Source organism: Anas platyrhynchos, chromosome 6, assembly GCF_047663525.1.
Source record: "Anas platyrhynchos isolate ZD024472 breed Pekin duck chromosome 6, IASCAAS_PekinDuck_T2T, whole genome shotgun sequence".
NCBI lineage: Eukaryota > Metazoa > Chordata > Aves > Anseriformes > Anatidae > Anas > Anas platyrhynchos.
Genome location: NC_092592.1, coordinates 27,895,659 through 27,917,727, shown reverse-complemented (window position 1 = coordinate 27,917,727; position 22,069 = coordinate 27,895,659). Strand labels below are relative to the sequence as shown.

At 58.8% G+C, this 22,069-nt stretch overlaps 1 protein-coding gene across 1 annotated transcript; it reads right to left on the bottom strand.

Annotated features, from left to right (window-relative positions):
• Positions 1-551: 551 nt before the first annotated feature.
• TRIM8 (tripartite motif containing 8) lies at positions 552-22,038 on the bottom strand. The gene is made up of 7 exons (XM_027460622.3): positions 21,417-22,038; positions 20,418-21,068; positions 3,901-3,996; positions 3,455-3,688; positions 3,016-3,047; positions 2,620-2,735; positions 552-1,911 (listed from the first exon to the last, which is right to left on the bottom strand). The coding sequence occupies exons 2-7, from the start codon at positions 20,985-20,987 to the stop codon at positions 1,304-1,306; spliced, it is 1,656 nt and encodes a 551-aa protein (XP_027316423.1). The 5' UTR covers positions 20,988-21,068; positions 21,417-22,038; the 3' UTR covers positions 552-1,303.
• Between the last annotated feature and the right edge of the window lie 31 nt (positions 22,039-22,069).

The following is a 22,069-nucleotide window of genomic DNA, read 5'->3' as shown; positions in this document are numbered from 1 at the left end:
AGGCCTCCTCCGAGCTCGGTGGAAAGGTTTGGGCAGGAAGGAGCCTGGCGTCGCCGAGCCCGCGGCGTAAATCACCGCCTCCACGTCCCGACGGGGCCGCGTGCCCCCACGCTGCCTTCGGGGCTCCTCCGTGGAGGGTTTCAGCCCCAAATAAGAGCAGGGGAGGCTGCCAGTTCTCTGTCACGATATCTCTGTCCCCCATCGGCCACCCCGTCCCCAAAGTTCCCCCCGGCCTGGGGGGCAGCCTCCTGCCAGAGCTCCCGTTCGCGGGGAAGAGCCGCAGCCGAGCGAGGCGTTTGCACTAAGTGATCACATTTATTTGAATATTTTTTTTCTTTTTTTTTTCTTTTTTTTTTTTTTTTTCTGTGTGTGTTCTAAAATTGGTTACAGAATAAATACCTGTGCCTTATAGCAGGAAGTCCACTTTTTTTTTTATACAAAGTGCTTGTTACAGGAAGTTGCATCAGCGATACGTTGGGGGGGGGGGTTGCATTTCAGCAACGCTTCCCCTCCTGAAAACTAGAACAGATTTTTTTTTATTTATTTATTCGTTTGTTTTTTTTTAAAGTTTCTTTTCCCTTTTCTTTTTTTTTTTTTTTTTTTTGTGCATTAAATTTCCTGCCATTGTGTATTTACAAATCTCTGAAAGAAGGAAAAAAAAAATGCCAATATGCATGAGAAGTGGCCTTTTAACACAAAAAAAATCAGCCTTTAAAAAAAAAAAAAAAAGTAACAAACCCAAAATCTACACGTATCATTTCATACTGAATCAATGATAGATTTTTTTTTTTTTCTTTTTAAAAAGGGGAAGAGAGGGGCTGGGGAAAGGGGGAAAACTGAACCAAACCAAAAAAATGAACTCAGAGAAGTTGAAACGGAGAAGGTGCAATTGTCCCTTCTGAAGTTTTCCGAAGCCAGAGAGTAGCAAGTAGGAGCGTGACGCACAGAACCAGACGCCCGACTGAAATCCCCATCGATTTCTTCCGTGTAATTTCTCCCTCGTCTTTTCCCAGCGAGGGACAGGAAGGACTTTCCAAAATTAAATTAAAAAAAAAAAATAAAAGGAAAAAAAAAAAAAACACAAAACAAAACATTATTATTTTGTTTTAAAGCGGAAAGGGAAAAAAAAAAAAAAAAAGGAGATGAGAAGAGAACAACCCTCCCCAAAATCCTGGAGAGGCACGAGGCGGGAAGGAAACCGGGTTTGATTGGAAAGAAAAGAAAACAAAACAAAGCCCAAACAAAGCAGACTCCTCTCTCTCCGAGCGCGCCATCAACCAGGCCTCTCCGGAGAGTGTGGCTGTTAACTGGTGACGTAGTGTTTGGCCGACGGCTGGCCGTAGACCCGATAGAAATCCTGCCGCCCGTGCTGCTGGGACGCGTCAATCCATTCCCGCACCGCAAGTCCCGGCAGCGACTGGGGCACGGCGGGCGCGGGCGGCAGCGGGTGCGAGTACTCCTGCGAGGAGACCGTCCAGGGGAAGTGCCCCGAGCGCGGGTAGGGCTGGTGCCCGCCGTGGTTGGACACCGAGGAACAGTAACAGTTGTCCACCGAGCAGACGAGGATTTTGCGCCCGCCGTACTGGGAGAGCACGGACTGCTGAGATGAGGTGGTGTTGGGGTAGTGAGATGGGTTGAAGACGGAGCCCGAGTGCACCGGCTGCGGGCCGCTGGGAAGTCCAACAATGTGCTGCGTGGAGCTACAAGGCACCATGGCTTGTGCGGACTGCCCCTCGCCGGCCGAAGCGCCCTGGCTCATGTACTGGCTCGCCACAGTCCCGGACGATGGCTCGAGGAAGCTGCCCTCGGGGAAGGCGGTGGAGTGCTTGCGCTTCTCCGCGCCGGAGTTGCTGACGGTGCAGGGGTACATGGGGATGCTCTGCAGGAAGGGGACGGGGGTGCTCAGGGGACCTGCGGGGGGAACAGGAGAGCAGGAGCACGTCAGGTTTCGTCCCGATGGCCCCGGGGACGATCTGCTGCGTGTCCCAGCCTTGTGCACCACAGCACAGCTCCTTGCCAGGAGTGGGGCGGACATGGGGTGTCCCAGCCACCAGCCCGAAGCTGCACTGAAGCCCCAAGACCTGTGTCGTGGCCCTGCACGAGCTGAAAGCCCCCGGGATGCCCTGCTGCTGGTGAACAGGGCGCTCACCCACATGCAGGTGAATTTGGAGACCTCGCCAGCAGGTTCAGGCTGGCCCCAGGTGCCACTCTCTAAGCACGTGCACAGGCTGAGCCCCACACACAGCTCGGTCCCAGTCCCAGGATGAGCAGAACCCCAAATCCCCCGAGAACAGAGGACCACGAAGCCTCCACGGGATGTGATCAGCTCCCAGGCACGGGATGGGGGCTGTGGGACCACATCGGTCCCTGTTTGTCCCTGCCCGTGGTGTGACGCCTGTGTCCTCCTACAAATCTTTCTGCCCGTGGCCAGCTTTTGCCGTGTCACCCCCAAAAACATCCACTTCACAGCATCTCCGTGTCCTAAACCTGGCCGCAGAGGGGCTCCCGGGGGTCCCTGCACCCCGACGGTCCTTCCCACCCCCTCGCACTGGGACCCATGCAGGAGGCAGCGAGGGCCTGTCCCCTGTCCCCCTCCCACACCCCCCCGGCTTCACCCACCTTCCAGCAGCTTCCTGAGCTGCTTCTCCTTCTTGGCGATCTCGTTCAGGAAGAGCTTGGAGTTGAGGTGCCCGATTTTGGGTGGAGGCAGGCTGCCACCTGTACAGTTCTGGGTCCTGTTGGGGACCGGGGGCGGAGAGGAGAGGTGAGGGACAGAACGCACACAGGGGAGGGTTTGGATCCCCCCCGGGCTCCTTCCCACACACCCTCCAAGGCCAAATCCCTTCCCCTGGGAGGCAGCAGGGACCTGCCCCCATCCACCACCACCCGCACCCTTCCCCAGCAGCTCAGGGCAGCCCCGCAGCCCCCCGGCAGCTCCAGCATCCCCAGCCCTGCTCCACCTCCATCCCACAACATTCCCCTTCCCCCCCAAACACGCTTTCCCCCTGTGCTTACCTGTCCATTAAGATTTTCACAGACTTGGTGTTCTAGGAGGGGAAGGAGAAGCCCTGGTCAGTGAGGACAGGCCCTGCCCCAGCACCCACCTCCCCTTCTGGGTCCCCCCCACAGCACCCAGGGCTGTGCCTGCCTCCAAACCCCGCAGTGCCAGGATGGGGCAGCCCCCCCAAAGCTGCCCCAGACCACCCCACTCTCCCTGTCTCATGCCTCCCGCTGCCCTCCCTGTCCTAAATGAGCCCCAAATCCAGCAGGACACCGAGCCCCAAACCCCTCTGTCCCCACAGCCCAGGCTGCTCCATCCCAGTGTGTCCTTGTCCACCTCTCCTCGCCCTGACCCCTCAGGAGCCAGCAGCAGAGCCGACGTGGTGCTGTCCCCTGCTCCTCGCCGTGCCCCACGCCGTCCCCAAACCCTCCTGGATGCGGTGGCAGGGCTCACCTTCATGAAGTTGATGTCCTCGGTTTTGTCGAACATGACCTGGACGGAGCTGAGGAGCTTCTTGGCCTCCTGCATGCGCTCGTTGAGGTGCAGGACCTGGGCGGCGTTCTCGTTGCAGAACTTGGCCTGGGCCTTGTCCAGGATCTCCATGGTCTTCCGCAAGTCCTCGTCCAAGATCTGGTGCATCTTCTCGTACTGCAGGCGCACCTCATCCTTCAGCTGGCTCACCTTCTCCTGGGGGGCAGGAGCAGGCTCAGCCCCTTGGCACCTCCGTGGTGCCCCTGGGTCCTTCCCCAGCTGCCACAAGCTGCAGAAACCCTTCCCGTCCCCATCCCATCCCCACCCCGGAGCCACCCAAGCCCCACAACCGGCTCCTCCACGCCAAGCAGCTCCAGCCCCGCTGCCCACCCCAAAACCCCAACCCCGCCAGGGTGAGCTCCCCTCACCTCCACCAGCCGCTTGTCCGACTCCAGCTTGTAGAGCTGCTCCTCGATGTCCTGCTCCCGCTCCTCCAGGCGGTCCTGCTGCTTCATCAGCATCTTCTGCAGGGCACGGAGAGGGCGGCACGTCAGAGGCGAACCCGGCGGCCCCACGCAGCCCTGGGCACCTCGGGGGATGCGTGGAGGGGCTCTCACCTCCTGCCACGGGTCCCTTCCCCTGTTCCTGCCGGCGTCAACGCCATGGGGAGGGACGGAGAGAGGTGGCACCGAGCCCGTGTTTCCCCCCCCCAGGCCTGAGAGGCTCTCGACGGCGGGGGCGAGCCGGGAAGGAACAGGCAGCGCGGATGAATTTCGAGGGGATTATTGCTATTATAAACCGCCGCTCGGGGATTTATAATCAAGTAATTAATTCCTGGACTAGGCGGGAGGGGGAGGGGGGGTGCAGAGGCACTGCTGGGATTAATTGCAGCGCAGGGAAAGGCTGTCACCTCCGACTCCGCTCGGGAGCAGGAATTTGAAGCCTTCTCCCTCCTGTTGTTTTGCTTCAGGTCTCAGGCACCTCCAGCCCCGGCGCTGCTGCGCTCGGCAGCCGGGTCAGCCCCACACAGAGCAATCGCCCTAAAAGCAGCTCCCAGCACTAATAATAACGAGGAGCTAAAAAAAAAAACACACAACACCATCTTCCCACTCACAGCCGCGCTCCACATGTGTGCACGGTGCCCACACACGCACGGAGGACACGCAGACAGAGCACACCCCCCAAAACGGGGCCCGGGAGGCGTGCTTGTCCAAAAAAAAAAAAAAATAGGGCTGCAAAACATGGCACAGGAGCTCCAGCAGGAGCTGTGGGTGGCGGGTCCTTGATTTTGGTGGCCAACACATCCTCTGTGGGCACCATCCTCTGCACCGAGCCGTCCTCTACGCCTCCCTCCCTGCTCCGAGAGCCTCGCCGTCTCCACACCCAGAGCCAGCACCACCCTACAACACCCCCTGGACACGAGATCACGAATCTATACACAACTTCATAGCTCAAGTTCACTCAGTAGCCTCCCACAGCTGGAAAAAGTGACCAAAATCCAACCTAAAGCCGTAGAAACCGAAGAGATTTCCAAGAGAGGACATGCAGCATGTTTTTTTTTTTCCTATCTCACACTTGAATCACTCTCTTGATTTTAGGGTGATTTTAAACCATACGTGCCTGAGATTGCCGCGGGATGGGAGGGCTTCTCACCCACGGCAACTGAAACCTTAACAAGACACTCGGGTACGAGCTGCCCCTGCTGGCTCCGAGGAGCGAAATCTCATTGTCTCTGCAGCACAGGCTGAATTCCTTAGGTATTTTGAAAAGGAAAATATATCCCTTTCCCTTCCATCCCCTCCCAAATCTGGTATTTCTGAAGTCATGAACTCCTCCTCCTCCTCCAGCATCAGGATTTCTCAGGGTAATTTCTCATATTTCATGCATGACCTTGGTGCTGGGAGAGCTGCGGCTCTCTCCGCGCACGCTCTTCGCGCGAGCCCTTCCCAGGCTCCGTGATCACAGTTTGTCTCCTGAGGTGCTGGGACTGCACCAAAGGGGCCCACAAACGCCCTGTATCGAGCAGCAGAAGCAAAGCTGCAGGAGATGTGAGCATGGGAGGGTGGTCGGAGGTCTTCCAGCTGCGGGGTTTGGAGGGGAACCTCAGCCCCCAGAAGGATCAGCCCCAAATCCCCAGAAGGACCCAGCCCCAAATCCGCAGCTATCTCCCACCGAAGCTGTAGACGGGGTCCCCCAGCACGGGGGAGCATTGTATGGCAACGTCAGCAGAGTGGATGCCAGCTAATCTGACAAATCATTAATAAATTAATCTGCGGCCGGGGTAATTGGCTCTTCTACCCCAGTCCCAGCGAGACGGCGCTAATTGCTGGACACCGGCTTACCCTGCTGGAATTAAACGTAAGGAAATAGAGAGGAAACGGGGGATGATCCTCCTCCACCCATCCTCTCCTTATGGCCCCGTCCCGGTGCTGGCAGTCGGAAAAAGTGGGAAAGCAAAACCCCACAGCCCTCGTGCCCTAAAGAAACCTGGACGAAGTTTATCCGTCCACCAGCCCTCCCTGACCCCCCAAATCCATTGGGGCTTTCACAAACACCCTCAAAAAGCCCCACAATGTGGAGGTGAAGCCCGCTTGGCCCGAGGCAGCCCCTGCAGCTGGGGAGCTGGGTGCTGGGCTCCCCACATCCCTCCTTCTTCCCCCGGCTGTGGTGAATGGGGACATTGTCTGCAGCGGCCGGAAAGCCAGGATGGAGGGAGCGGGGCGGCTGGGGAGGAAGGGTGAGGAGGAGGAAGGTGGGCCAGGCAGCGGAGGAGCCCTGAAGGGCAGATGCCTTTCTCGGGAACGGCTCCAGACACCTGCAGCTGGGCCCAGGGCCCCGCATCAAGGGCGCTCATTGAGGCCGGCGTCCCGGCATGGAGCCGGGGGGCTGCAGCCGGGCCCCAGGTCACAGCCGCTGAATGCTAATGCAGCCAGCGGCCCCGGGGTGGGGATGCCAGAGCCAATTTTCGCCTCCCCTGGCTGATTTGCTGCTCCTCGGCCCCGCTCTGCCGGCAGTCTGCCCACAGACCCCACACACCCCCGGCACCACCACCCCGTATGGCTCCTGCTGCCAGGCCCGGGCAGGAGCAGCTCTCGACCCCCCCCTGCTCTGCTTGCAGGAGGCCGATCGGCTTGCAGAGACAGGAAGGAAACGTTTGCTGCTCGGGGTTTCATCTTGCACGCCTTTACAGTAACCACCAGGCGGGGGGGGGGGCACAGGACGGAGCTCGAGGCCTTCCCCCCGGGCAGAAACCAGGCTGCCGCAGGCCCCATTGCTCCCAGGACAGCCCCAGAAGGGGTGCTGGGGCTGAGCAGCTGCTTGCCCGGGGTGGCCTGGCTCTTCCCAGCCCTTCCTAAACCATCACAGGTGATGAGAGCCATTTTTTGGACCCACACAAAGCCAGCCCATGCCATGGGGCCTCCCCTCCACGTCAGCAGCACCTCAGCACCAGGAAAGCTCAGGGCGCTGAGGTATCCTACAAAGTTTCGGGGCTCGGATCTGGATCCCAGTGCTCTCAGCAAGTGTTTCCAGCCCCCTGAGACCTCGGACTGACACCAACACCTGGAGGACATCTGGGCCCTGCTGACAAACATGGCCATCGGGCCCTCGTGTGCTTCCTCCCCGCCAAAAATAAAAGCTGGGCCTTGCAGCCAGGCTGCCGGCCTCAAAACCCCAAGTTGAGGTGCTCCAGAGCACCGGGACCCTGCGGTCTGTGGGGGGAGAGATGGGTTTGTACCCCTGGGAGGGGCTGGGGGAAGGTGTCCTGCCCCAGGCAAAGCCCTTCCTCCAGCCCCCAGCCCCGGGGAGGGCTGTGGGGATGGGGAGGACCCCATTCACCGGGCTTCACGGTTTTTCAGAAAGGAACCGCATAAAAAGTCCTGCCCCTTCCGCGTGCTGTGCTTGCAGCTCCTTGAAAGCTGCTCTCAATTTCCGTGTGAGCTACAGGAGCCCTCCTTAACCTTCTTTTCTCCTTCCTCAGTCCCTGGTCTCGTCGATCTGCTCCTTCCTCGTCGTGAATCCAGCTGAAAAATTAACTCGGGGAGAAAAGCAGCCTGCTTGCAGCCTTCACCTCCACAAACCCAGTCTCACCACGCTCCTGAGTCCGGGCACGGAGGGGCGTTGGGTCAGCACCGTACCTCGGACACACCACAACGCCCTGCTCCTCGCACGAGCCCTCTTCCACCACCCCTGAGTCGTTCCTTCCACAATCCCCATGCAAAAATAAACAGCCTTTGGCAGCACCCCCAGTCCTGCCTTGATCCACCGGCGTCCCAGCTGCTGGATCCCAAAAATCTCCCAAACCTGCTGCGTTTGGTCCCAGCCAGCGGTCCCCAGGCTGTGGCAGGGAGGACACCTCACCTCCCAGAGCAGCCATCCCCTAAAATCCCACTCCCATCGCCCGGCGGCCAACCTGCCCCCATCTGCAGCCCCTGTGTGGTTGAGAAAGCCTCGCTCCCTCTTCCAAATAAACATCTTGGATTCGAGCTCCAGCTGGCCTGCGTGATCTCAGAGCCTTCTCCCCGCAGGGGTGAAACGCAGCCAGGCTCTCCCACCCTCTCGCCGAAGGCTGAGCCGCCTCTCCCCTGCCCAAAGACCTCTGCTCGGGGCTCAGCCCTACCACGGCGAGACCCCAGCCCCCAGCGGCAGCCCCCTGCCCTTCCTCACACCCCACCAGCTCAGCGGGGTGGGCAGGGGCTGATTTCTGCTCCCCGGGAGCCAGCCCGAGGACACAGACTCTCAAGAAAGTCATCAAGGGCACCCCGATGCCAGTTACGTGCAGAGGTGACAAGAAGAACTCCCCGCTTTGATTTAAAGGCAGCATTTTTTTTTTTCCCCCCCTCCCATCCGATCTAGTTAAACTTCCAACTGCTCAAGGCTATTTTAATTTGTACTGGGAAGTTAAATCAACACAAACAAGGGCAGAACAGGTTTACACGCACCTCTATTACCGGCTAGCACAGCTCCATTTCTCTAGGCAGCTTTTTTTTTTTTTTTTTTCCCTACTAAAGATAAGGGGGGGCCTTGCTGGTGTACCTCCGACTGACAAATGGAGCCTGAAAGTGACTCGGGAGTCAACGCCTCCCCGCAAGTCAAGGTGACTTCTGCGCCAATCGGCTGGATTCAAAGAGCTTTGCAAAAATGCAGATCAACTAACAAGATTTATAAAACCTGTTAGGGGCTTAGAGGCCGCTTAATTCTCCGAGGTGCCGAGGAAAAGTGCCTGACTTGCACGGGAATGGGTAGGGCTTGCGGAGGTGGCTCCCTCAACCTTTGGGTTGCTTCAAGGAAAGGGATTCAGTTTCTCCTGGGAAGCAGGGTTTGACAGGAGACTCAAAGCCCTGGCTCCTCCATCACTCACCCTACAGAGAAAAAAACAAAGTCCTGCTGCTGCCTGCAGCCCTCACCAACATTTACCCCAAAGCTGCAGCAGAAATCTGCTGCTCCAGCTAAGCGGGGACAGAAACCACCCCGAGGAACACGAGACTTGGAGATTTGGGGCAAAAACCGTGGGGAAAATAAAAGGAGAGAAAGCAAACTAAAAGCCCCTCGTGGTTTAGGACCGAGGATGCCCGAGGAGCAGGACACCACCGAGCTTCGTGGGGAGCCGGCACCACGACCGCGCCGCCGCCTGCTTGCAGGGAAGCCGCTGGGTTTTCTCCCTCGCCCATTTCATTTTTTTAAATTTATTTATTTATTTTTATTTTTTTTTTCCCCTTTGCGAGGCGGCTGTTGAGAATCTGAAAGCCCGGATTATAATCTTTATGAATCCCATAGTTAGAGCGTGCTGAACAGCAGCCCAGCAACACCAGATGTTCAAACAAAGCTGCCAACCGACAGCTGTCTGCAGCTTGCAGCGTGTTTTTACTTTAAAATGCAAAATGATACCAATCTATATTAAAAGAGAGACGTTCGGAGCCGTGCGATAGCAGCTGAAGCCACGGATATTGCTCTTTCTTGCAGGGTGTGGCAACAGAAGGAAAGAGCTCAGAAACTTACTGCTTAAGCTGCCCTCCCAGCCCCCCCCCCAAAAAAAAAAAAAAAAATCCTGGCCCCTTTCCTAATGGGAACGAGCCTCACGTTACTGCTTGAGTGCCGTGAATGTACCAGTGCGTGTCCAAACAAGCCAGGAAAAAGAAAAATGCAGCATGAACAAACACCGTCTGACGGAGGGTGCCAGAACGAATCTGGGCGCTGCAGAGCCCGCACCTGGCCCCGAGCGGCGCAAAGGGGACGCAGGGAGCTCCTGCCTCGGCCACCAGCCCTGCCCAGCACATCTTGGGGGGACAAACACGGAGCCTGGCCGGCTTCTGGAGCAGGAGCAGCTCCGAGGAGCAGGCACGAGGCGTTACACCCTGCGACAGAGCCACAGCCAGGGGTTTGGCCTCGCTGTCGCAACCTCAGCCCTTTGGGAGCCACCAGATTTTGGAGGTGGGGAGTGCTGAGCAGGCTGGGCACGGCACGGTGCTCGCTGCTCAAAGAAATGGAGCAGAGGGCCCTGGCTTAGCCAAACGTGCCGTCCCGCATCCCCCACCAGCCGCGCTCACAGGAAATCCTTGGGATCGGTCCCAGCGCCGCCTCATTGTGCCGCGAGCGGCCGCAGCATGAATGAATCACGGCGCCTCGCCGTGACACCCAGCTCCCAGCAACGGCCTCGCCACCAAAATATTTACGTTGCAAATGAGTTCAGAATGGGACCGAATCCCCTCCCCGGCTCGGTGACACAAAAAGGCCGGTCTGCCCTCGCACCAAGCAAGCCGCTGGCTGGAGGATGAGGGCGCAGGGGGCCAGGACACGGTGCTTTGGGGGCGCTGGACCTGAACCCAGCTCTGTAACAGCAAAACCCAGGTGGGAACTACGAGTCCCACAGCTCCCTGCTCCTGCCGGAGCCCAGGAGCCACGAGGGAGCATGCTGGGACCTGTAGTTCGCCGCCAGCCGCGCGCCGTAAACACGTCTGGAATCAAACAGCCGCCAGGCCCCCAGCTCGTGGCGCGACGCCAGCGGCGGCTCCTCGCTGGCAGACGCTCGGCGCGTTCCCAGGCGCTGCACGAGCCCCTTCCCGAGGGGAGCAGGGCACCCAAAAACCTGCAATCCCCTCGCAGATGGTGCCGGGGGAGCCCCGGGAGAGGCGAGCCCCTCTGCTCGCGCTCCCAGGGCTTCGTTTCGCTCCTGGTGCTCGCCGGCAGCAGGCATTACTTCACACCACGGCCGGGCTTCCTGGCGGAGAGGAAAGGGAAGAGGAGCCCGGGGCAAAGGCAGCCGGCACCTCCAGCTCCTGGGGCAGCTCCAGGAGGAGGGCACGGCCCCTTCTCTCATCGCCCTCGCGCTCGGGAAGGAAACCTCCCATTTCCTAGCCCGCCCCGCCGAGCCGCCACGGAGCGCGTACCCCTCGTGGGATGCACAGGAAAAGAAAAAAAAAAAAAAGGGGGCTGGAGTTTGTTTTAATTCGCTCTTGCAAATAAATCAATTCCACCTTCTCCATCTGTGGTTGTGGCTGCTGCTCGCCGTGGGAAGGTGCCCGGCTCCGGCTCCCACGGGAATGGCCCCAACACCAGCGCCCGAAAACCGGCGCGACCGCGCGCCCCGGCTGCCCATCGCCTGCCCACGGGTGGCGACAGGCTTGTGGTACCAGTTTAATAGATAAAAACAGGTAAAACAATGCATTCGAGGAGTCATTCAATAACGCCGAGCTTCCCAAATGGCTCTCTCCAATCCCCTCCTCAAAACCAGGCGGTACCCGCAGCACCAGAGCAGCCTCCTGCTTCGCCACGGCCGCTCCAAATCCAAATCCAGCCCCAAAAGCCTGGCTGGCTTTATTTTTGTCCACCCCACATCGCCAGCGGCGTGGGGAAGGTGACGGGGCGGTGCGGGAGACCTGAGGACCTGCTCCACATCAGGGGGACATCGCCGATGGCGTGGGGTTCAGCTGCAAGCCCCACCACGGTCCTTTAATGTGCTGACTGGTGCTCCTCAGAGGACGCCTGTCATTGGTTTTTAATCTCGCCTGATTACGGGCCAGCCTTTGACATTATTGATCCCTGGCCCCCGAGGTGTCATTTATCTTCCAGCTCTGCTGGCACATGGGAGCCTGGCAGCTCAGAACCCGGCTGGCTCCATCCTTCCAGGGGGTGAGCACCCGCTCAGCTCCTCGTTTAAAGCCCCGTTTCCATCCCTGAACGTGATGAATTTTGCTGGCTGCCCCTCTCTCCATGTAAAATGCTGCAGAATTGGGTGCAGCGGGCAGCCAGGGCCCAGCAGAGCCCAGCAGAGCGGGGCTCAGTGCACAGCACAGCTTTCCTCGGGGAAATCTGAGGGCAGCGGGACCTGGCATTTGATCTCCCGACTCAAGCCTCCAGCTCCTCGGGTCTCCGGCAGCTCAGCAGCGTTTTATCAGGCTTGGCAGCCCGAGGTGCCTCCAGCGCCCACCGCTTCCCTCTTTCGCTTCCATTATCCTCTTTCAGAGGGGGACGTGGCGCGGCACAAAGGTTAAGGACGTGCCGAGGGCCACGCGGGACAGGGCAGCGCTGGGGACGCTGGAGCCATTTCCAGCCATGACCACGCTGCCATTTTCTACAGCAGCAGGACCATCTCCTTGTCCCCACGGAGAAATCAGCAGCCCCCTGGGGGCTTCTCCTCACCTTCCTGCACCGCTCACACCCCTGGCTTCCTCCGTCACCCACCCAGGCTGGCAGGAGGCCCCAGCCTCCACCTTTCAGCAAAAAAAAACAACATTTCCCTCAAATTTCTGCCACGTTACCGGGGGCAGCACCAAAGCTGTCTCCTCGGATGCTTCTCGCCTGTCTCTCCAGCAGAGCCGGGCCTTGCCTTTTGGGAAGAAGGAACATTTCCCGAGGAAGGCGCAGATAAGGGCTTTGCTTGCGCTTGTCGCCTCGGTGTTATTTATTAGATTACTGCAAAAGCACCTTGATGGATGGAGCTCAGCGCCGTGCGCGCTGACAGAGAGCGGTAGCCACGAGCCAACCTTGGGGAGGACCAAGGGCAGAAGCGTTTGGGTGGGGGCAGCTCGTTGGGGATGCTGCACCACCCCCAGCAGGGCCAGCCGTCAGCAAAACCAGCCCGAGCTTCTGCTGCTGGCCCCCAGGAGAGCCCCCAGCTCAGTTTCTCTCCCTCAGGTGGCACCCCTGTCCCTCTGCCCAGATGCTGGGTTGCTGCAGAGATCGCGCTGACCTTTTCCTCCCCCGGCGTTAAATAAAATGCCACGAAGCCCCAGGCTGGAGGGCGAGCCGTGGCTGCGCCTGCCGGGCTCACATCCTCGGTGGGTGATGGGTTTGGAGAGGAGCGGTCTCTGCAGGACACACACACAGCATCGTTTCCAGCCCCCTGCCCCAAAAATAACCCCAAAAGGCGCCCCGATTGCCCTGCTGGGGCAGATCCTGCCCCCCAGCCCTCCAACAAACCCAGCTCCGCCACAAGCAGGGCTCGCTGACCCCCAGCCACACCGCACAGGGGAGCTGCAGGAATTCCCTCCCGGATCCAGCCGCCCCCCTCACCAAGAGGGACCTGCCACGACCCCCGAGGGCAGGCGGGGAAGGGGGGGGAGGCACTTTGTCACTTTGTCCCCCCCCCCAAAGAGGGACCGCGCTGGGGACGGAGACCTCGCGGCACATTTATTCCGCTCCATCCACCCGCCAGCCGCGCGTTGAGGGGCTTTTGCCGGCGGAGCCTGGTGCACCAGGACCCGAGAACAAAGGGAGGCACCCGCACCCCCATCCCTTTGTCTGAGCGCTGAGGAGTTTCACCTGCAGGGAAAGCCAGCTCCCACCCCAAAGAGCCGGCGGGGAGAGGGACGCGGCCCCCTGCCCGCAGGAGGACCAGCAGCCACCCCCCTCTGCTTCCCAAAGGCGTCACCGCTGGGTCCAGGAGCCCAAAACATTGCCATTAGGCTATGGGGGGATTTTCTGCCCCTTTTTCCCCAAGCTCCAGCTCTGGGATGGAGCTTCGAGGTCACCCAGGGAGGCGAGCAGGAGCCGGGGGGACACCAAGCGAGCAGGGGACGCTGCGCACAGGGGTGGGTGGAGGGAGGAGAGGGCAGCTCAGCCCTCCCCGAGCCCCGCGTCCCCCCGTCGGCCGGCCTGACAGCGTTTGCTCATATTTCAGAGAGACACAGCCATCCGGAACGGCACTCCCTGCCAGCTGCCTCATCTGGAGCCATCCCCAGCTCCCTTCCAACCCGTGCCGCAGACGGGCCCCCCCAGAACAGCCACGGAGCGAGGAACCGAGCTGGGAAAGGTAAGGGGAGAGAAACAAAAAAACACTGAAAAGGGGGGAAAAGGCTGAGAAATTAAATCATTTTGTGCTTTTTTTTTTTGTTATCCTCTAGGCCTGGTGCACCAGCTCGCTCTGTGAGCGTGGTAGGCAGAAGCCACCGCCGCCAAGCGCTGCCCCGAGCGGCGTTGCTCGTGTTACCATCACAAGCAAATCACAAGGAGCACGATCCCCTGGCGAGAAGGGGCCGAAGCCGTCCTTATCAGGAAGGATCCGGCACCGGGAAGCGCTTCCCGGAGTTCATCTGGAGGACAGATGTACAGCCTCTCGCGTGCGTCCCGCATCTCGTGCTCGCGCATCACCACCCAGCCCCAACGATCTGGGACCAGGCTTCTCCTCCGGCTCCCAACCTCGCTGCCTTCAGCCCTGCTGGGTGATTTAGGGCTGCCCGCCCCGGCTCTTCCTCCTGTGGAGGAAAGGGAAGAGGAGGACACCCCGCACCAGCCCTGCCTCCACCGAGCCATCGTCCCCCGACTCCGACCTGCTGCGAAACGCCCCGAGCTGACCAAGTCACCCGAGACTCGGGCAGATCCACAGCATTTTATCTTCTTAAAAGACCAAAAAAAAAAAAAAAAAAAGCGAGGCCAGACCAGATTCCGCCCCAGAGCCTGCGTGGCAAAGCAGAATCTTGCTCCAAGTGTTTATTTATAAAGCTGTACGTACATGTACGTTTGAATCCTGACAGAATTAATTCTGGCATCCAGCTAATTCAAAGCATTCCTCCCCCATCACACTACTGTTGCAGGCCAGCCCAGCACAGAAGCTGATTATAAAATGCTGCACTAGCCAGGCATTTCTGCAAAGGCTTGTGCTATTGAGCATTCAGTCTTTCCTTGCTTGGCTATTTCATTGTTTCGGTGTCGCTCCCTCCTCTCTTGCCCTGTGTTTCCTGGTTACTTTTGTCCCTGCTCTGGAAGCACTGCTGCTCTCAGCCCCATTTCAGTGTCAGGTTTAAAAAAATAAAAAAAAAAATACGTGAAATTGAAGAGAAGGCGAGAAAAAATTACCCCCGCGTGGCAGGATTTCCAGCAAACAGACAGGTAACAAGCAAAAATAGGGCAGCTGCAGAGCTGCGGGCGGACCTGGGGGCAGAAAACCCACTGCCTGCCTCCGGAGCACGGCTCAGAAATCCCTGTGTGGTCACAGGCTGTCCTCCCGAACAGAGCGCAGAGAGGTCAGGGCAGGCAGCAATGTAAGAGCCTCTTTATTCTTGGGCAGTTGCACGAAGCTGATCGCTTGTGCCCTTTGTGAGCCATGGAAATGTGCCTCCTCCGCCCGCCCCTCCGCCACCCCGCAGCTCTGCCCTGCTCGCAAAGGGGGCAGGGGCCCAGCGGCGGCGGCTCCGGGGGAGCCACGGGAGGGGAGGAGATGGGAAGAAGGTCCTGAGGCTCAAATCTTCCTCCTAGGACTCACCCGGGGCTAAGGAGTAGGGTGGGGGTGTCACGCTGAGGTTTTTTCACCTTCTCCATCTCCACCACGCCGGTGGGCGCGAGGAGAGTGGCGCACCCCACACCTGCAGCCCCATGGCACCGACACGAATGTCACGGGTTAGATTTAGGCTAAATCAAGGTCTGGGCTGAGCAGGAGGCTCACCGCCAGCCAAAGCTGGGTCTGTACCTCCTGGCTGGGAGACCAGAGCCAAGCCACCGGGCTGCCCGCGTCCTCCAGCTCCACTGTCAGTTTTCCGCGCAGGTCTAGAGCAACCTGATGGGGCTGAGGGGAAGGGAAACGCACAAGCCCAGCAGGAAAGCAGCAGGGAAAAGCCTTTAATCCAGACCCTGGGGAAGGAGGCAGCTGTTCCAGCTCAGCCGAAGAGCTGGGACCACGAAGACCCCACCGCTGCTTGGCCAGATGGGTTCCCATCACGGCGGCTGGGCACCCCGCGGGCTCCGGAGCAGCACAGGTTGCTGTCGGCTGGACTTAAATTCCCTGCTGCCCCCACAGCAAAGCACCAAGAAGCTTGAGAGATGAACGGCACGCTGCTAGGAAGCCGGCTAGGTGGGTGCTGGGATCGCCAGCAGTGCCCAAGGCCCGAGAAGTCACTGCTCATCAGGGCAGCTTGACCAAGCGACGGAGTCCCAGGGCACAACCATCAGTCCCGTTTAGGAGCCTGGCGCTGGGACGAGGCCCCTGGGCAGGAGCTGGGGACACGGGGAGGGAGAGACGGGGGCTGAGCTGACAGGGGAGGAGGCTGGGGGGGCAGATTTGGCTCTGGGGGGGCTGCAGAGGCTCAGGTGGAGGGCGCAGGGAGGGTCTGTGCTGCTCCAGCGTCTCAGGACCTCCCACCAAAGCAGTGCAGGGAGCAGGTACACCCCAAGAGCTCGGCGGGGAACGCCTGCCAGGCACCAGCCCACACCATCGACAAGTCACGAGAGCGAAATTAACGCCTGAGAACTCGGGCACCCGCGCTCACAAGGCCTCCAGCGAGCTGCGTGCCGCGCTCCCCATAAACAAGTCATCTGGAAAATAAGGAAGCCTGTAAAAATCCAGCCCGTCGCGAGCCACCAAACCTGTTTCGGAGTAAAACAACCTCCAGCAGCTCGAGCCAGCAGCCTGCCGGTGGGGACGACCCCGGTGCCGGGGTTCCCCAGGTCCCAGCTTCGCAGCCCTGGCACGGAGAGCAGCATGGGGACGGGGATGGGGATGTGGCACCGTCCTCAAACGGGAAGGGGTCTCTGGAGTCTGAGCCATCCACCAAGGGAAAGCCGGTGGTGTTTTGGGGAACACCAAGTGCTCACCACCCTGTTCTTCATAAAACACCTAAGCAGAGCTTATCCAGGGGCTAAGGAAGGGGCTAACCCCGACCCGCTGAGCACCCAGGATTTGTGCAGTTCCAGGGCCAGCTCTGCTGCCACCCGCCTGCAGGAGGCTCCCGAAGGTCTTCCCGCAGGTCGCGGCACCCCAGCGCTCTCCCCCTCTCTTCATTCAAAAATGCTGGGGGATTTTCAGAAGGCAGAGGAATTTTCTCATGACTTCCACACGGTGCTGTAAGCGAGGTCGGAGAGAAAGCCACCCCTGTTCCCTGCAACAAAACCGAGGCAGGGGCAGAGCCTCTGACTTAACCCCTTTTCCACTGGTGGCACCTTCAGCTCTAAATGTTCTCCTGGGACATCCTCGAGCAAGCTCTGATGTCCCCAGCCTCAACCAACCACGTCCCATACACAGCTGGGGTGAACGTGGCAGTACCCAGCAAAGGTTTGGGCGAGCCCCCTTCTCCCATCGCTCCTTGGCTGCTGCCTTCTCACCTCTGCTTCAGCCCCAGGCACGCGTTTTTTTCCCCATTGTGGGGTGAACGAACAAAAATTAGGCAATGCAACTACTTCAGCCTGGATGAACTTTCGGTTTGAACCCTGGAAGTGGGTTTCCCCGTGCATGGGAAGAGCAGGTGGGAGGCACCCGGCTCTGACAGCAGAGGCAGAGACGGAAGGAGAAAATGTCTCGTTTTGAGACCTTGACACAAAACAAAACGTCAAGAAGCAAAAAAAAAAAAAAAAAAAAAAAAAAAAAAAAAAAAGAGGGTGGGTTGTTGGCTTTTTTTTTTTTTCCTCTCTTCTTTAAGCGCTACAAAAACAGGAAACAAAGGAGAAAACATCTCACAGGGGGGAAGGGGAGGTAAGCGTTTTATACGCCCACGAAAGAAAGATTAACCACATATTTTATTTACTGTTTGTGTTATGGTTGCACCTTCGGGTTCACCCAGCTGTGAGCCAGGGCTCTGCGGGTTTGCGCGGAGAACCCAGTGCTGAGAGGTCCCTCTCCCCCAAAAACGACCCCAGCAGCAGCCCCTGGAGCAGGGAGCCGAAGCAGGGCCAGCCTCCTCCTTCCTCCCACGCCGCCCCGCTCTCCGGCTTTCACCCAGCAACTGCTCAGTGGCCCAAATCACCAGCTGAGAAAGCAGCGGTTCTGCCCCCAGAGGGTTTGGGGCCTCTTTTCCCCTGCCACGACACCCTCCCAGGTGGGCTGGAGGAACACGGGGCAGAAGAGGGCAGTTTATTTGGGGAGCTCTCGTGGGCTCCTGCTTTTCGGGGCCGCCTCCGCCACCGGGTCGGTCTCACGCCCCAGACAGCGGGCGGAGGACGAGGCTCCGAGCCTCCCAACTTTTGACTCATTTCTCAATTAAAACCTTCCCGGAGGAGAGCCACAGAGGCACACGCACGGAACAAATCGCTCACGGCTGCCCGGTCCCAGGGCCTCCCCCCCGATCTTTCCAGCCCTGCCTCTCTCGGATGCTCGGGGAGCGCATCCGCCGGCGGCGTGGGGCGAGCCAGCAGCTGGGAATCCCGTGCCCGACCCCAGCATGTGGGAAGCCGTCAGCGGCCGAGCGCACGCAGGATGGGACACGCAAGTGGCCTAATTCGGGAGCCGACGCAGCCGCATTCCTGGCCGGGACCGGCTCACGTGGCTCGCTGAGGATTTCCATCAGGGACCTGCCCAGGGCCACACAGCGAGCACGGGGCAGAGCCAGGAGCTCGCCAGCTCTTCATCCAGGGGCTCTGCACGGTTTGTGGGGATGCTGCTTGACCTGCAGGCCCCTTTGGTTGCCCTGTTGCCCAGCTCTGGGCTGCCCCAACCTCTGAGCACCCAATGGCACACCCGGAGAGACAAGATTATCAAGGCAGGGACGGGAAATTAAGATAACAGGGTGATGGAGGTACTACGGGATTTTGCCAAGGTCACACAAGAAGCCTGCGGCCCTGCTACACGGGCACCTTCAGCGCCTGGTCATCCGTCCTAAAATCTCACAGCGGGGGCCAAAACTCAGCCTGGCCGGGCTGCCAGGTCGTTAGGAGCATGAATCTGCAAGGAACAGCAAGCATCCAGCCGTAACTACAGCCACAACAACAACAGGGAAAAAAAAAGGAGAAAAAACACAGAGAGAGTGGGAATAGATGAGATCAAAGCGTCCTGGAAAAGGACCTGGAAAAACACTCTGGGTCCCTGCCTAAAGCTCCCGGGAAACACACGCACCAGCAGCCCCGGCCCGGCCCCGCGCAGTCCTCCCGGGGTGGCTCCTCCACCCTGGCAGGGGGAGGCAAAAAATGACTTCCTATAAATAGCAGCAGCAAAGCGCTTCTCAAAAAGCCTGCCTCGGGTCTTCCCCCTTCCCAGCGCGTTGTGGCGGAGCTGCTGGCACCTCCGCGGAGGTCTCTCTGGTTTTCCCCCAAAAAACCTGGAGAGGAAAATAACCTTCCTGTTAGCTCACGCTGGCTGCTCTCTGCGCACAGCCGCCTCCCCCCCTCGCAGGCCTGGCCATCCAATTGGAAAGTAATTATCCTGCAATTTTTATTTATGACTCTCTCTCTCTTTTTTTTTTTTTTTTTTATTGCTAAATGGTGACTCATTTTGGCAACATTAAAATACACAGGAAATCGTCCCCATTTTACAGTAATCACCATTCAATTCATTGTTAAATATTTATTCGGCAGACGAGCGCCGGGGCCTCTCTGGAAGGGTCGAGGCAGCGGGTGGGCAGCGCGGCGGGGAGGCACCGGGGGGGGGTGGCACCGGGGTTGTCCCCGGGGCCTTGTGGTGCCCACCGGCAACGCCGGGGTCCGGAGGCAGGGTGAAAGCTGCTGCCAGATGGCGAGGCAGCCTCACTTTCCCCCAAATCCAGCGCTGCTGGAGGGACGGGGGCTGGTGAAAACGCAGCGTTTGGCCCAAACCCAGCCCCAAACCCCGACAGGAGCAAGGAGCCCCGAATCTCCCCGATCTGCCCCAAATCGCCGGCATGAAGCTCTCCCAGCTCCGGCCTTACGGAGAGGGAGGGGAAGGCCGACATGGCCTCAGGGGGAGACGAGGAGGACGGTGGGAAGAGCCAGGCTTTGACATTCACCAGCCTTACAAAGCACAGGGCCTGCGTCCCCGCCGCGCGGCGGCTTTGTCACCCCCCCGAGCCGACAACCCCAACCCCATTTCAGGGCGCCTCAGATTCAGGACGGAGCCCACCTCGTCCCCAAATCCCCCGGCACCGCCACACGGCTCCATCCACCGCCGGATTTTAACGGGTTTCACCACACGGCCGCCAGCTGACCCTGAAGCGCAGCGGGGCCAAAACGGGGAGATTCCTCCCCAAAACGTCCTCTCCTCGGCACCGGGACCTCCACCCTGCCCCATACACCGAGGGGACCCCCACGGATGGCCCCGTCCCCGTCCTGTCCCCTCCCCGCCGCGCCCCGGCGTCGCCGCAATCTAACATGTCTGCTCCTGCCGACTTCCTCCTGCCTGCCCCAGCGCCGCCGAGGGCACCACGTCAAAGGGCCGGGGAAGGAGGACGGGGTTTGGGTAGGCCCTACACAAACACAGGCCTGTCGGGAAACAAATAGGGCACGGCACAGAGCAGCGGGTCCAGGAGGAGGAGGAAGAGGAGGAGGAGGAGGAGAGGCAGGCTGCTGCTGTGGGGCGCATCCTCAGCAGGGGTCTGCTGGAGGCTCCTTCCCTCGAGGGTTGCAGGGAACATCCTTGCCCCATCCCAAGCGGGTCTCATGGTGGGACACGCTCGGGAGAAGGACGGTGACACCAGCCAGCCCTCGAAGGCGGCGTCCAACACCCCGCCACGTGCATCCCACCCCCCCGCAGCATCTCCGTGCGGATGATGGCCAACCTCCATCCCAAAAGCGGACGGAGGGCAAGGGTCCACGATCAAGGAGGGACCTGACCTACCCTGATCTCATTGCGGCGGATCTCCACGTCGCAGACCGAGTGTCCCTGGTGGGCCCCGCTGTAGTAGCAGCAGAACTGGCAGACGGCCACCTGCTCAGCTTCGCAGTGGTACAGGCGGTAGGCGTTGTGCTGGGGGCAGCTCCAGGCCCGAACGTCGTCCGCCTCCACCAGGAGGTGCCCACGGGCCGTGGAGGGCTGCTGCAGGTGGGTTTGGACGTGGGACTGGCAGCACGGAGCCTCGCACCTCAAGCAGATCTTCTGGGCGGGCAGCGGAGGGCCCCGGCGGCAGAAGACGCAGTGCAAGACGGAGGGGGGCTTCTCCAGGTTGAGGGAGTTGAACTTCTCCACGATGTTGGTGAGCTTCAGGTTCTTCTCCAGGTTGGGTTTCTGGTTGTACGCCTGGTTGCACTCCGGACACCGCACCAAGCCCGACTCCTTGGCCCACGCCTCCCCGATGCAGCCCCGGCAGAAGTTGTGCTTGCAGGGCAGCTGGACGGGCTCCACGAAGACGTGCAGGCAGATGGGGCAGATGAGCTCCTCTTCAAAACAGTTCTTCCAGTTCTCGGCCATCTCTGCCGGCGGATTCTGGCCACTCTCCCCCCGCTGAAGCTCTCAGTTTGGTCTACAGATGGACGCCGGGGTCTCTCCTCCCTGCAACAGGAAGTCTCGGGGTGAATCGCCGGGCTCCCCCCCTCCTCTTCCCCGGCACGCACAATAAATAAAATAAAATAAAATAAAAAACCCTCAACGGATGGCAAAAATCGGGGAATAAAAAACGAGAGCCACGGGGCAGCACTCTAGGAATCTCAAGCACGAAAAGACGGTATCTGTGTCATTTCATTAAAAAAATAAAAAAAAAGCACGGCAAACGGTTAAAAAAAAAAAAAAGGAGAAAAAAAAAAAACAAGGCGTGATACTGTAGGATTTACAACCCCAAGTCTTAACAACCCCCAACAGCAATTTGTCTCTTTTTATCCCCGAGGGCGAATCGAAACTTACCGAAGGTTGAAAAAAATCCATACAAAATCCAGCAGCAGGGTCCAAGTGCCATATAAACCTCCTAAATTTAGCGCTCCGGATTTGATTTTTCTTTTCTTAGGCTTGCAACCGACATTCAATATTTTAAAGGGACTTTTGTCCCCCACCAACCTGGCTAGCAGCTGAGAGCCCAGACTCGCTCTGATTTTTTTTTTCCTGTATTTCTCCTCCCTCTCTCCCTGATGGGAGTTGAGAATCGGAGTCTTTTAAAGGAAACAGATCAAAGGGTTAAGCTCCAAACGGGGAAAAGGAGGAAGATTAAAAATAATTGTTGAAAAAATATAAAATAATAATAATAATAACAACAACAGCGGCGATGACGACGGTGAAAAAAGGAACGAAATCTCTCCGCGGCCCCGGAGGTTTGCTTCTCACCCGGCAGAGCGGCGAAAAAATAAAAAAAGGAAGAGGAAAAAAAAAAAAAAAGACAAGAAAAAAAAAGAAAAAAAAAGAGAAAAAAAAAAAAACCCTCTCGCCTGCTTCAAAATTGTGAGGTCTTGAATGGGAGAGCTGAGAGGGAAGCCAGGCCAATCATTCAGACGAGATTCCAGCCCCGAGCCCAAAGCAACCCTCCCAGCCTCTGCCTCCGTTCATAAATAGGAATGAGAAAAGAA